This window comes from Protopterus annectens, chromosome 1.part0 (genome assembly GCF_019279795.1).
Source record: "Protopterus annectens isolate FY-2018-M chromosome 1.part0, PAN1.0, whole genome shotgun sequence".
NCBI lineage: Eukaryota > Metazoa > Chordata > Ceratodontiformes > Protopteridae > Protopterus > Protopterus annectens.
In genome coordinates, this window is record NC_056725.1 from 143,814,175 (window position 1) to 143,829,454 (window position 15,280).

The 15,280-nt window shown below is 41.6% G+C and overlaps 1 protein-coding gene across 1 annotated transcript in view; it reads right to left on the reverse strand.

Moving 5' to 3' along the window:
• Positions 1 to 10,374: 10,374 nt before the first annotated feature.
• The window catches only part of BBC3 (BCL2 binding component 3), an 82,997-nt gene continuing 78,091 nt past the window's right edge, over positions 10,375 to 15,280 (reverse strand). Inside the window, exon 4 of the mRNA XM_044090549.1 lies at positions 10,375 to 14,387. Coding sequence (XP_043946484.1) covers positions 14,286 to 14,387 — 102 coding nt within the window. The 3' untranslated portion in view covers positions 10,375 to 14,285. The remainder of the gene's footprint in view (positions 14,388 to 15,280) is intronic.

Here is a 15,280-nt window from a genome sequence, read left to right on the forward strand (position 1 = left end):
GGAATTATAGGTAGAAGAGTTTCCAGGTCTTCAGAGTGTTGAAAGGCTCTTTAGGTACCACTGAAGTTTCCTCATATGCAGTCTGGCACATGGAATGAGTAGTATGCAAGATGCCATGAACCCCAGAGCTTGCAGGTTCTTCCTTGCAGATAGCTAGGGCCTGGTGGCTAGTTGAAAGAAGTAGGTTGCCAGGAAAACTTGTTTCTCTGGTGTAAGCAATGCCATCTGGGATGCTGTGTATAGATTTGCTCCCAGGAAGATTATCCTTTGGGTGGGCACCTGTTTGGATTTCTCTTCATTGAGTGTGTATCCCAGGGAGGTTAATATAATCTTTACAAAAGCCAGGTCCTTGAGCAGCTTTTCCTGGCTGTCTGCTTGAATAAGGCAGTTGTCTAAATAAGGGTAAATTTGAATATTTCTTTGTCTGCAAAATGCAATGGCCAGAGCCAGACATTTTGTAAAAATTCTGGAAGCAGTAGATAAGCCAAATGGAAGCACAGAGAACTGAAAGTGTTGCGATCCTGCCCTGAAGCAGAGATATTTCCTGCATGATTCCCTGATAGGAATGTGGAGGTAGGCCTCTTTTAGATCTAGGGTGGCTTGCCACGCGTCCTTGGATAGCATGCATAGCAGCTGTTACAGGGTGAGCATTTTGAATTTTGGGATCACCAGGAAGGTGTTTAGAATTGATAGATCGAGAATCGAGCACCAGCTGCCCTCTTTTCTGGGTACCAGAAAAAGTCTGGAGTAGAAGCCTTGGCCTATCTGTTCTGCAGGAATGTACTCTATGGCTCTTATAGAGAGAAGGGAAAGGATTTGCTTTTGGGCCTCTGCCCACTGATTTGGTGGAAGATTTAGAAACCCTTTTGGGGTTGGAAGGGTATAGAAGGAAAACTTGTATCCCTGAGACACAATGTTCAGAACCCATTGGTTCTTGATTATGGTGGCCCAGGTGCTTGAATGAAATGAGAGTTTTCCTCCTAGGGATAAGTGAGGGTGGGCAGAGGGGGGAGGAGGAGTTGAGTCATTGTGAGTTCTTACCATAAAGGGGTGGCTTAGTACTCCCTGGTTTTGAAATGGAGGTGGTCCACTGCTTGGATCTCTGCATTAATTGGAACTGCTGTCTCTGTAGTCTGCTGCCATGCGGCCTAGTCTGGACTGGTTTACTCGGAGCAGGAAAGGTCCAGTGCTTGGAGTGGCAATGTCTGCTGAACCTAGGGGGGCTGGACTTGTAAGAAATCCCTAACTGTTTACATAGATTTTGCTTTTTCTTCCATCTTTTTTTAAGAGCTCTTCTGCCTTTGTGCCAAATAAGTTATCTTTGTGCAAGGGGGCATCCAACAATTTAGATTTGCATGGTCTGGCAGGGTTGTTCCTTAAGCCATGCATATCTTCTAATGACAGATCCACTGACTGCTGCCCTGCAAGAAGCTTGTAGGGCGTCAAAACCACAGAGCAAAGTGTGTTTAGTTACTTGGCTTGTAGAATGCATTGTCTTGTAAATCTTTAGATTTTGTCCAAGCAAGAAGGGAAGATATTTTTTGTTTAAGGAGTTCCAGGGTATGCTGCTGAAATATCAGCATACAGAACTGACAATTTAGTGCCCTGATAGCAAGAGTAGCTGAGGTGTATTCTTTTTTACCCCATCTGTCCAATGCTCGGGAATCCCTGTATGAGGGTGTGGGATTCTTAGCAGTGGTTGCTTTAATCCCGTTTGGCCCTTGAGAAATGACCTCAGGGTCAGCTGTTGGATTTTTAAAAAAATATTTGTGTGTCAGGGACTCTGTAGTACCTGTCTGGTTTTCTGAGAGCAGGAGGTAGGGCATCAGGAGTCAAGCTGGATTCAAGGAAAACATCATCTACAACATCCAGGACTGGGGGTATGGCCAAGGGTCTGTGCTGTGGAAGATCTAGGAATTCCCTGAGTCGCTTTTTAGACTGAGGGTAGTCCTGACTCTCCCATCGGAAATGCTCCCTTAAAGTATGCAGGGTTTCCCCAAAGGAAAAATCCTCTGGGGGAGAGGCTGAAAGAATGGAGTCCTCTGCATCAGAATCCTCATAAGTGGAGAAGGGTTGCATGTCTTTAGAGTCAGATACATCAGATTTATCTGACTCTTGTTCGGACAAAACTACAGGGGGAAGATCTCTTTTCCTTTTTGAGGGGGTAGCTTGGCTACCCCTGATCAGCATGATAAGGTCGTCTGCCATTTTAAGCCTTTGAGACTGAGGCAAGGTAGCAGGTGCCTGAGAGTGGGTCGTCAGTTTCTTGAGTGTGGTACAAACCCTGGGCCTAAGAAACTCGGTCGTATTTGAAAGAACGGTAGTCACAAAAGAAGACATTGGTTTGTGTTGAGATTCGGTAGTGCAAAGGACTTCCTCAGATGCTGGTGCCTGCTCAGCAGCTCTGGACCCATTCAAGGTAGAGACAACTGCAGGATCCTTAGTCGAAGAAGAGTTTTGCAGCATACCAGACTCAGAAAGGGTCTCAGTAGCGGCCTGCAAATCAACAGAAGTGGGCATCAGGGGCTGGGAAAGCGCCTCACTGAGTACCAGAGAAAGTACAGTTGTGTACACTTACCATAAATGTAGATGTTCGAGTGTATTCACTGTTGAAGTCATTACATTTGGGCAATCCTGCTGGCAGGTTGCCTTCAGTCAGCCTGAATTCCAAAGTCTTGAGTCCTGCAAAGGTTGCTGTCACCCCTTCCCTGACGTCAGGTCATCAGGGGTATAAAAGATGCAGCCGACACCATTTTCTTCAGTTTTTCTTGCCCCAGATGTCAGGTGCCCCCAAAAGGGTAGGCTAGATATATAGATATATATTATATATATATAAAACATACATGCACCAAAATAAACTTTACCTTCATCTACAAGCATATACACCACATAGGTTGTATAGATCAGAGAAGTAAAGATAAGTTCCAGCAGAAATAAGGGGGATGGCGGGTGGGTAACCTGGACTGCAACAGTGAATACACTCAGACAGCTACATTTATGGTAAGTGTACACAACTGTACTATGTTCTTTGTGTTTCACTGTTGCAGTCATTACATTTGGGTAGAGTCCCAAAGCTATGGTTGGGGGGCTGGAGCTAAACAACATTAGGAGTGGCTATGAGGCCCTGCAGAACTGCAGTGGCAAAGCCTGCTCTGGATTTAGAGTAAAGTGGAAGATTGTAATGCTTTGTAAAGGTGTGCACTGAACTCCAAGTAGCAGCCTGTAAAATGTCTTTGGTTGGTACTCCCCTGAGAAAGGCTGCAGAAGTGGCTGCAGGTCTGGTTGAATGTGGCCTAATGCCCTTAGGCACTGGATTGCCATGCTGAGAGTAGCAGAAATGAATGCAGTGACCTATCCACTTTGAAATAGTCTGTTTGGAGATAACCTTTCCTTGTGATCCTGCAGCATATGCCACCAGTAATTCTTCTATCTTTCTGAAAACTTTAGTTTTGTCCAAATATAATCTAAGTTGTCTGTGTACGTCAAAAGAATGCAGAATTTTCTCCCCCTTGTTCTGTGGATTTGGATAAAAAGTTGGCAAATGAATAGTTTGGTTAAGGGCTACACTGGACACTACCTTAGGCATAAATGTAGGGTTTGTCCTCAGAGAGACCCTGTCTGGATAAAAAATGATAAAAGGTTCCACAGCCATGAGAGCCTGTAGCTCTGACACTCGTCTTGCAGAAGTTATTGCTAGGAGCATAGCTGTTTTCCAAGATAAAAATGTATATCCGCAGTAGCAGCTGGCTCAAAAGGAGGTAGGGTGAGTTTTTCCAAGACATAATTGAGGTCCCATTCAGGCATTGGCGATCTCCTTGGAGGCCTTAAATTTTTGGCTCCTCTGAGGTACTGTCTTAATAAAGGATGAGAAAAGAGTGGTGGCTCTGTATTGTAATGAGCCGAAATGGCAGAGGCATGAATTTTAATTGATGAAAAAGATAGGCCTTTGTCCAGCATCTCAGTTAAGTATTGCAAAATCTGAGGAATATTTGGTACAGCTGTGCCAGTTCCTTGAGCTTGGTTCCAAGCACAAAATCTCTTCCATTTTCCAGCATAGGATTTTCTAGTACTAGGCCTTCTGGCTTCCAAAATGACATCCATCACAGCTTTACTGAGAGGTGTGCTTTGTATGGCTACATTATCCGCCATGCTGCCAGGTTTAGAGTCCTGAGTTGGCTGTGCAGAATCTGATCGTTTTGTTGGGACAGTAGGTGAGGTATTTGAGGTAAGGTCCAGGCTGGGCATTGCGACAAGTTCCTTAAGATCGGATATCAGTACTGGCGGGGCCAGTCTGGGGCAATCAGAATCATTTTTGGTTCACCTTTAGGAGTACCTTGGGGAGGAGAGGCAGTGAAGGAAATGCATATATTGATAGGTTTTTCCAGTTGAAAGATAAGGCGTCTACTTTCCATGCTTGTCTGTGATAAATCTTTGTGCAGGATCATTTTGTTGATAGTTGTGATGGGAGGCAAATAGATCTATGTCCAGGCGTCCCCATTTCTTTGTTATCATGCTGAAGACTTGTGGATCCAGGTGCCACTTGTGGGGATCCATGAGGTTTCTGCTTAGTTCGTCTGCCAGAGTATTGTCCTTTCCTGGCAGGAATTGTGCCTGCAGATGAACTTGGTAAGTCAATGCTGTGTCCCATAAAGCCATGGCTAGTCTACTAAGGGGGTAAGAATGCATGCCCCCCTGCTTGTTTATGTACCACATGACCGTGGTATTGTCTGCCTTTATCAGCCGTTGTCCTGGATGAATTAGGTCCTTGAAGGCTGTCAGGGCATTTTGAACAGCTAGCATCTCATTTTGATTGATATGTAGATGCATTTGATTTGTGGGCCAGGTGCCCTGAATGCCTCTTCCTGCCATGTGGGCCCCCCAGGCATAATCTGATGCATCCGTTGTTAGGTTCTGCCCAGCTGGGGGTAGTGAGAATGGCTGTCCCTTGTTTTGGTGACAAGCCTTTGCCCACCATCGAAACTCCTGTTGCAGGCAGGGAATGAGAGTAATCATTGTTTGTAGGATGTGGCAATGTTGTGTCCAGACACTTTTTAGGTACCATTGAAGTTTCCTCATATGCAGTCTTGCATATGGAATTAGTAGGATGCAAGATGCCATGAAGCCCAAAGCCTGCAGAATTTTTCTTGCAGATAACTGGGTCTTTGTTGCCATTGCCTTGAAATAGGTAGTCCGTTGCCTTTGTTTGTCTAGCGTGAGATAAGCCATCTGGGCAGTTCTATTTAAGCTTGCACCTAGGAATATTATCTCTTGTGAGGGTACTAGTTTTGATTTATTTTCATTGACTGTGTACCCTAGGCATGTTAAAAGTCTTTTCGCAAATGCCAGATGCTGTAGTAGAATGTACTTGTTCTCTGCTTGAATGAGGCAGTCATCCAAGTAAGGATATATTTCTATTCCTCTTTGTCTGCAGAAAGCAATTACTGGTACCAGGCACTTTGTGAAGACCCTGGGCACAGTAGATAAGCCAAAGAGCAGTGCAGAGAATTGGTAATGCTTTGAACCAGCCTTGAATCTGAGGTATCGTCTGCATGATCGTCTGATTGGGACATGCAGGTATGCCTCTTTTAGGTCTAAAGTGACGAGCCAAGCCTTTCTGCCCGGCAGCATGGGCAGAAACTGCTGTAAGGTCAACATCTTGAATTTTGGTATATCCAGGAAAGTGTTTAGAATAGATAGTTCCAGTATTGGTCTCCATGTTTTGTCCTTTCTGGGTACTAAGTCCCTGCTCTTGCTGTGGCACTTGTTGAATAGCCCCCATGTCCATGAGGGATGAGACTTGTTTTTGAGCCTCTGCCCATTAATTTTTTGGCAGGTTTGGCCAACTGTTTACCCTTGGCAGGGTATGGAAGTGAAACTTGTAGCCTTGTGACACTATGTCTAGAACCCATTTATCCTGGTTTATAATGTGTCAATTTTGAGAAAAAAAGTGCTATTTTTCCCCCTAAGGGTGCTGCCAGTAGATAAGTGCTTGGTGCAGACAGGGAGAAGTCATTGGGACTGTTTCCTGTATGGTTGTGATTTGTCTTCTCCCTTTTTGGAGGTAGAAGCACCCCATTGCTTAGACCTGTATGAACCTTGCGGCTGGGATCTGCCTCTAGGCCGTCTGGATCTGCCCCTTTGAGGTCTGTCTGACACTGGAAAGGACCAATTCTTTGTAGGCCAGTGTCTGCTAAACCCAGGTGGCTGCACTTGTAAAAAATCTTTGACCATTTGCATAGATTTAGCTTTGTCCTCCATTTTCTTTAACACCTCTTCTGCCTTAACACCAAACAGGGTATCATGCTGTAATGGTGCATCTAATAATTTAGCTTTGACATGCTCAGGCAGATTTTGTTCCTTTAACCAAGCATGCCTCCTAATTACAGAACCCGTAACAACGGCCCTGCAGGAGGCCTCCAGAGAATCAAAACCACATTGCAAAGTATGCTTTCCAACTTGTTCAGCTTCATGCAATAAATCCTGTATTTCTTTGTTATCTGCACATTCAGAATTTACCAACATTTTCTGTTCAAGCAGTGTCATGACATATTGCTGATATTTGAGCATATGAAACTGGCAGTTTAAGGCCCTTATAGCCAAGGTAGCAGATGTGTAAATCTTTTTTCCCCATCTATCCAGTGCCCTAGAGTCTCTGTCAGAGGGGGTAGGGTTTTTTGCAGTGGAAGCCTTAACCCCTTTGGGACCCTAAGAAATAGTTTCTGGGTTTGCGGTTTTTGAAAAGGAATTTATGAGAGTCAGGAACCCTGTAGTATCTGTCAGGCTTAACAGGAGCTGGAGGTAAGGAGTCAGGGGTCAGACTAGACTCTGAAAACACATCATCTACAATGTCTAACACAGGTGAAATAGCTAGAGGTCTGTGTTGAGGTAATAGAAGGAAGTCCCTGAGCCTCTTCTTAGATTCTGAAAAATCTTGGCTCTCCCAGTGGAAATGCTCCCTCATGGTATGCAAGGTTTCCCCAAAGGAATAGTCCTCAGGAGGAGAAGCTGAAGGAATGGATTCTTCATCATCAGAATCCTCATAGGGGGGAAGAGAATATTCCTGATCAGAAGAGGAATCAGAGGAAATGGAAACCTGATCTGAAGATTCATAGTCTGTCTCTTGCCTAGGCCTCTTATCAGGAGGGGGATGGGAACCCATGATCAAGGTAATTAAGTCTTCGACCATTTTGAGCATCTGTTTTTTGGGCATGGAGGCCTGTCCATGTGGCTAGTGAACTTGTTTCTTTGCTTTTAAAGGTGCTTTAGTCTTTGCCTTTGAAGCTGTAGTCGGTTTAATATATAATTGTTTAGGTCTGAATACACCCTCAGAAGCCGATGCCTGCTCAGCGGCTCCGGACCCATCTGAGGAAATAGTGTCCGAGTCTCCAATACCTTGAGTTTCCAGCAGCCTGACCGACTCCACGTGGGAGTTGGTAGCAGCCTGCGACTCTAAAGTAGTGGGCGTCAGGGGCTGCGAAAGCGCCTCACTGAGAACCGGTGAACCGGCAACTGGCTTAGTAGATGCTTCGTTGTCGGTTTTGGACCTCGGTTGCTTGTCTTTTTCTTTGCATTTTTTTGTGAACTCTGGTAGTCGGATGGCTGTCCGACGACATTGTATAATTAAATCTGCGCACAAAATAGTTTAGTGCAAAATCGTACCGATGCTTAATAGTGCGTTGGTTAAATCTAGCACAAAACCGACAACTTGAAACGTTGTGGTCAGGGCCTAGGCAAGGAATACAGTAAGAATAAAAGTCCTTATGAGGTATTTGCTTCCCACAAGAAATACAATTATTAATTTTTTCTGACATCGGTCTGGAGCAAGAAAAAAGTTTCCCCACTTAGCTTTTAATAAAGACTTCGGATCTGAAACTCGAACACGAAAATCTCAGGAGTCAGCCGACCGGCACTTGCAAACTGCTTTTGCTTCGGGCTCTGCGTGGCAAGAAAGCCTGAAGAAAATGGCGTTGGATGCATCTTTTGTACCCCTGACGACCTGACGTCAGGGAAGGGGCAACAGCCATGACGCAGGACCCAAGACTTTGGAATTCAGGCTGACTGAGGGCAACCTGCAGGATTACCCAAATGTAATGACTACAACAGTGAAACTTGAAGAACATCTGACGAGTAGCTTAACGGAAGTGTCGTCGGTAGGTTTGGACCTGTGTGGTCTGTCTCTGTCTTTATCCTTACATTTTTTCGGAAGATCTGTTGTCGGACGGCTTACTAAAGCCATATCGGAATTTGAAGACTGTAAACAAAAATATCTGGCTAGAATAAGGGCCCGATAGTTTTGGTGTTGAACAAAGCACAGAAGTGAAAATGGGGGACATCGTGGTTTGGGCCTAACAAGTGATGCAGTAAGAGTGGAAGTCTTGGTGTGGTATTTGCTTTCCACAGGTGAGACAATTGTTAACTTTTTCTGACATCCATTAGTGCAAGAAAAAAGGATCCCCAATGGGGTACTTAGCTTCAGAAGACTTCAACTTCAATTCAGAGACGAAAACCCAGGTAGCAGCCAACTGGCACTTGTGCTAACTGCTTCAGCTTCGGGCTTCATGGCAAGAAAGACTGATGTAATGGCATCGGCTGCCTTACTTTATACTACTGACAACCTGACATCAGTTCTCAAGTGACAGCAACCGACGCAGAAATACTAAGCCTCTGGTATTCGGGCTGGCCGAGGGCTACCCTGGCAGGGATAACCCAAATGTGATGACTGCAACAGTGAAACACGAAGAACATCTGTACACACTATACACTGTGACTGCTCTCAGGCTCACCCTGAAAAAAGGTCCACACGGATCAATATTATTTTAGTTTTATACAGGTGATTTTTGTGGAAAATTGCTGTTCTTGAATGATTGTTTGGATAAAAGTACAGACAGCATAAGATCATATAAGCTTGTACTCTCAAACTTGTTTTAAATTAATAAAGTAGCACCTCAACCATCCACATTTGTTGACTCTCAGAATATTCCTAAAAATTGATATCACCACTGAACTAACCATGCATCTCTACTTGTTATTAATGATCTCACATGCATGCGCAAAAGCATATTAGCATTTACAAACAGTCTGGCAACATTAATGTTACTTAGTGCTGGTGAAGAAAAAAAATCATAGCACAACCCTCCTGGGGGTAAGATAAATGACCGTGCTGCAGCCTTGGTAACATCATTCTACTAAATGTTAAACGGAAATTGACAGTTCAGTGATCTCTCTCCTTTTCCTCCTACCATTGGTTGTATACTGATGTTATACCTTCTGCACATTCACATACGGAAACTAGTAAATGCCTGAAGGCAGTACTGTTTACATCCATAAATATGCCTTGTGTAACTTTAGTAGCTTATCTTTTCAATGGGGACCATTGTTGGTCATAGATAACATTCACAAGTACATAAAGTATATACTGTGCTCCTTTTTTAAAGTAAAACTCCATTGCTCAATTTATATGGTTGTGAAACCTGAGCTACTTGGGCAGGAATCCACTGGAATATGACATTTTGTTACTTACAATTTTGAACCATGTGGAAGGGACCAGAATCTTCTTCCATAAGTCTATATGTCTGTTCTATTTGCAATATGAAAACAAAACGGATGTTTTGTTTTCATATTGCAAATAAAACGGATGTTTGGTGCTGCAAATATTTTGCAAGGGATGCTGTGTCCACAGTACCTAACAGATTAGACTAAGTTGTGCCATGTTTGCTCATAGATAACAGAAAACTGTAAAGCCCAGAATGAGCTGGATAAGGGAGAGCACTTAAGTGTGGTCGGTAGGACCATTGAGCAAATAATGTACTAGAAGACCACTTACATAACTACGTAGTTTATATTGCTACCTTTAACTTGGCCACTTATAAGTCCCTCCAAAGATTCTGACTTCTACTCCATTGGTGACAACTGAGACAGGAGGTACAATTACATACCCGCTTCACCTCCTGCATTGCCATTTCCAAATGTTACCAGCAGACAAATGCAACACTAAACAAATACACACAAGCTCATTAGCAACCTTATATGATCAGACAAAACAAGCTCAAACGTACGATCAGGTTCAAGTTCAGAGAACAGTTTCTAAACCAACCTAGTTCTTCCACGTTTGCAACTGCAAAGTCATATGATCCTAGCGTTTACACACAGTGACATTTTTTAATACTCTACATCGCGGCCTATCCCACTGAATAACAGTCAGTGCTGATTAGGCATTGTTTTTACATCAGAGCACATCAGAGTACATGTTTTGCTATTGACTGTCTTCAATATGTGGACTAAAACCATTTTTTTCCCAGGCATTTCAAGCAACAATAATGACTCACTTACATTAAGTAGATGAAAGTAGCTTCCACAGCGATTTTCATTTCAAGAAAAGTTTTATTGAAAAAAAAAATTGTAGAAAACTTGATGTACAAAATGCATTCAAAATTTACAGAGATTCAATGTACATTTATATCTACAATACAGAGAATTACAGTATATACAGAGTGCTACTGTGTGAGAATAAATGCTTCATCACTGAGTGCATAGCCTTTTCTGTGGTAAAAAGAACCACCAATTACAGCATTCTGGACTCAAGTCTTCAGTGATTGTGGTCCTATAGCAAGAAGTACATCTGCTGAATGTTCACTGGTTCAGAAAGGAAGGTAAGAGTTAAAACTGGAAGTCTTTTCACTCCTCTGAATGTTCATTAAGGATGGAAATGGAAGAGTGCAAACCCCTCAGATATGGTTGCTGTCTCCACTGAGCAATAATTTTGTTGCCTTATGTAAACTGAACAAACTACTTATTTGTAGATCAGATAAATAGGCTGGTTTGTGGGCCCTTTTCAGCCATGACCTAGGCTACAATAGCAAGGGTATTTAAATAGACTCTGAGAGAGAAAATTAGTGTAGCCAGTCAATCAGCGTGCTTTGGGAAGGTGGAAGAAAAATAGATTACTGGAGAAATCCACAAAGAAAACATGAATTCTTCATAAAGACAATGACAAAAGGTCAGAAAGGAACCATGTACTCTGGGGATGCAAGGCAGAGACCATTCCACTTAAGCACCATGCTGTCTAAGTTACACAAGGCAGCTCTTACCATTAATCTTTGCATAAATGCCAGACTTCCTGTATTTAGAATTATTCAGCTCTCTCTTTAACAGTAGGCCTCACAAGCATTCTAGGAAATTACATCCCAGGACTACAATGGATGTCTGAGATGTCAGTGGTGACAGCAAAGTGAACAGGAGCTCATGAGTATCAGTAACACCATAGAAAGACATTCTGGAAATGGCACCAGCCAAACTCATTTGATCTAAAACTCTTGAATCAATGACATGTATAGGCAAACAGATAATGAAAGTAGGATGCCTAAAAGGGGTATCTAAAAAGTTTCAGCGTCACACTGTGATGATCTTTAAAGAGCTAGGCCTGCAAGACAATACAACTTAGCATTCTCAGCAACAACATGTCCATGATACAAATACATTTCCGAATTAATTTTTTGAACATTAGTGACATTTAGAAGCAAAACGTACACAAAGTGCCATAGCAAGGTGGATGCCACAAAAATCATGTTCTCTAGGCAGTGGGCTAATGCGTTTGCACACCTCATCAAGTTTTCTAGCCTTTGGGAAGGTCTAATTTGATAAAATGAAGGCTTTAAATAACTTTTAAAACAAAACTGAAAAACAGAAACACATGGGAAAAATGCCACAGTAAAACTCATGATGGTATTAGTTCAAAAGGCAAATACATTTGAAACAGTTTTTCTCTGAAAAGTTAATAGGAGGCTCAGATGTAAACTCTGTCATATGACTATATTAAACAACTGAACACATACTTCATAAACTGTATTCATTAGTACCATATATATTCAATTGCAAGTAGCCTGTATTACTTATTTTATTTTTACAAAATTTAGTAAACGTTCCTGTAAACAGCAGGTGGATTTTAACTGCGTATACCTGATCGCCAGTGAAGTAAACTACAGCAACTCAGATAAAATAAATCTGATTTACTTACTGGCCATAACCTCTTTTTCCCATTTTTTCACATGGGGTCAGGTGTACAGCCAAGGTTTACATTGCCAGTTGGCTAGCCCTGCTGTAGTAGTTCTTCCACACAACACACTCGCAAGCACACTCGCATCTATAGCCAATTTAGAGTGTCCAGTCCACCTACTCTATGTCTTTGGAATGTGGGAGGAAACTGGAGGAAACCCACATGAACACAAGCAGGACATTCAGACTCAGAACAGAATGCACCCCAGATGAGAATCAAACTGGGCAACCTCTTGCTGTGAGGCAACAACACTATCCAGTGTACCACTGTGCCACCCCACTTACTGGCCTATTGGTCTGTGAAAAACATGATTTGCTCTTACTCCCTCATCCCAGCTCAACAATTCACACACTCACACACTCAAATGTTCATAGACACACTAATAAAGGCACAAACCAGACATTCAATCATACAATGCCTACAAATGCAAATACTCTTTTGAATATGCTCAAAAAATCAGGCGCCAGTTCATTATGCCATTCATTAAAGCACATACACATTTTAACATTCAGTCAAGCAGCACTTAGCATACTCATGGATGTATGCTTACCCACCCAACATGTCATGGATTTATTTTCTTATTCATTAAATGCACAGCTGACACTCATTCGTGCATCTCATACAGCTCTAGCCTCATACCTGAACATGTCAGTCGCAGTATCCCTTCTGCACATTCATTCCCAAGGCATACAATGAACCACATTACAGCCAAAAAGCAGCATACAAATAAAGTAGAATGAAATTTAAAAAAACAATAAACAAAGAAAATGTAAACGTTAATGGTACACTTTTTATCTCCATAGTGCAAAAGACTGTGGAGTGGTGTTAGTAAAACTAACCGACTCTGAGCCTACAGCCAGTATCAGCCAGTGGCTTCTAATCAGAGGCACTCTGTAACTGAAGATATATGGTACATGTATTTTAATTTACTGGTAAAGTTACACATACCGTTTGAAAAAATTGACGAGAAACATGATCTGTTAATAGAAATAAATTCATTACATTGGAATTGTATTTGTCTTCAAAGTTCACAAAGACAGAAAGAGACCTAGGGCTACAGAACAAAAGTAAGGAAACCTGAGACATATGTGTGCTACAAAAGTGCAACTATATTTATCTCTGCCACACCAAAAGTCCTGCCATGTCATTAAACATCCAACAAAACTTGTATTTTCTACTTTTCACAAGGACGGGACAGTTGGCATGAATATAAGCAACCCTGAGAAATGATGGTGCAAAGTCTGGGTATGAATGCAAGAAGAGGTCCACACAAAATGATGAAAGTGGTTCTAATCATATTTCATGGTTCTGTTTCTAAAGATGTCTGCCAGCTACGGCCCAATAAGTATACAGCAATATTTCTAGTGTGTACTGCAAAGACACATGGCAATATTAGGTCCAATTTATGTTAGAAAAAGAAACAAAAGAAAAAGTATAAGAAACACACAGCCTTAACCAAAATGTGTTAAAATAAATACATGGACCTTCCTTTAGACTGTTTAACTGAATTTCTAAATCACTTCAGTATCAAATACCATATTCTTGTAGTAAAATAAATAAATTAGAAGAAATAAATTAGAATGGGCCTGTTCAAATTGCTTCAAAAATTCAGATCTATTCAGCATATTGATATTTTCTTAGAAAAAAGAAATAAATAAATTAAAAGAAATAAATTAAAAGAAATCTGTCAAGAAACAGGCTCAAGCACTAAATCGGATTTGCAGTACACAGCATGTGGACCTTTAATATACTTTTAGTTGGACTCATTTTTTCAAAGAAATGATTACCAAAACTATAACCAGAGCCCACAAAAACAAAATAAACCTTTGGCACTGTGACTTGATCTAACAGCTACACACTCATTGTTGTATCACAAGTTTTCAGTTTTATGACACCAGGCTTTCCTCTGGTATGCTGAAAAGTGGCTTTCTCATACGTTGCTCTCAAAAAATATACAGTATGTGCCCTCAGTGGTACCAAAAATATTTAAGTGGGAGTTCCCAGTACTGGTTGTGATAACACCACAGGTGTCGAAAAATCAGCGGAAGTGGTAAACAGTAGCAATGGCTTTCACTCACAGAAAAGACAACAACAAAATACTACATTTTTAAAGGAGTCAGTCATCATTTTCTTTTGTATTTTCATTTCCGCCAGCGGAATTCATATATTGCTAACCCGTTCCCGAATTTAGTGCTGTGCAGTATTTTGTTTGGCTCCATTTCCAGCACCATGTTTACCTCCAGCGTGGGATGTAAAAGGCAGCAAGTGTATCAGAGATGAAATTATACAGTCCCACCCAAACAGCTCGCCAATGATGTCGCTCTCGTTCTTGTTGCTGAAAAACACAAATGCAGAAGAAGAATTAAATTCACTGAACTGATGGCAGCAAGCTCTAGTAATCAAAATGTACACAGCTTTTAAACTAGATATGTAAAAGTTCAGTGTGTTCATCATACAAGCTGTGTTTCAAATGTGCTCCTATGGTACCCCAAAAACCCAATATATTCTTGAAATGACCTTTCTAACCTTCTGTAAAATGGACTTTAAATCGATGATAACAATGTGCAGTTAGCATCACAATCTACAGCAGAGGCATTCGGAATTATTGCCGAACTTACCATGGCTGTCATGAAAATCTGGGCATAAAAACTGAAAAAAAAAAATATTTTCCATTTTGTACGAAATGTGTTTTGTTTTTATCCCTTTAATTAGTGAGCACTTTCAGGTCTGACCCCAGAATCCTGGCTGGTTTTGGCTATTTTTGCTCTTTGCATTTAAAACCCGTACCTCCAAAAAATTCAGCATTTATTTATGAAATGTTCATTGAATTTTACAGTATTTTTTTTTCTTGTGAAATGAAATGCAAAAACAGAACACCCAAATGGCTCCTGGCAATAAAGGCCCATTTCTCTGAAACTGTACAAAGTAGTATAGCAGATTTCTCAGAATAATGGATCATGACCCAGAACTACAAAATGCAGTTAACTGCTGACTCCAGCTCTAGAGACACTTCCACAACTTCAGCTAATTGCAACGTGGTTTACTGCACGTGTCTAAATGAGAGGGAGTCATAAGTCCAGTAACAGATATAGATGCATTCAAAAGAAATATATGGGATTTTTTACTCCTGATGTAATGACAACTTGGAAAAGAAGCACTTCTTGCCATCACTAAATTCATGATATTGAGCTTAATTTCAGCACTGAACCCACAACAAAAAACGAGTAA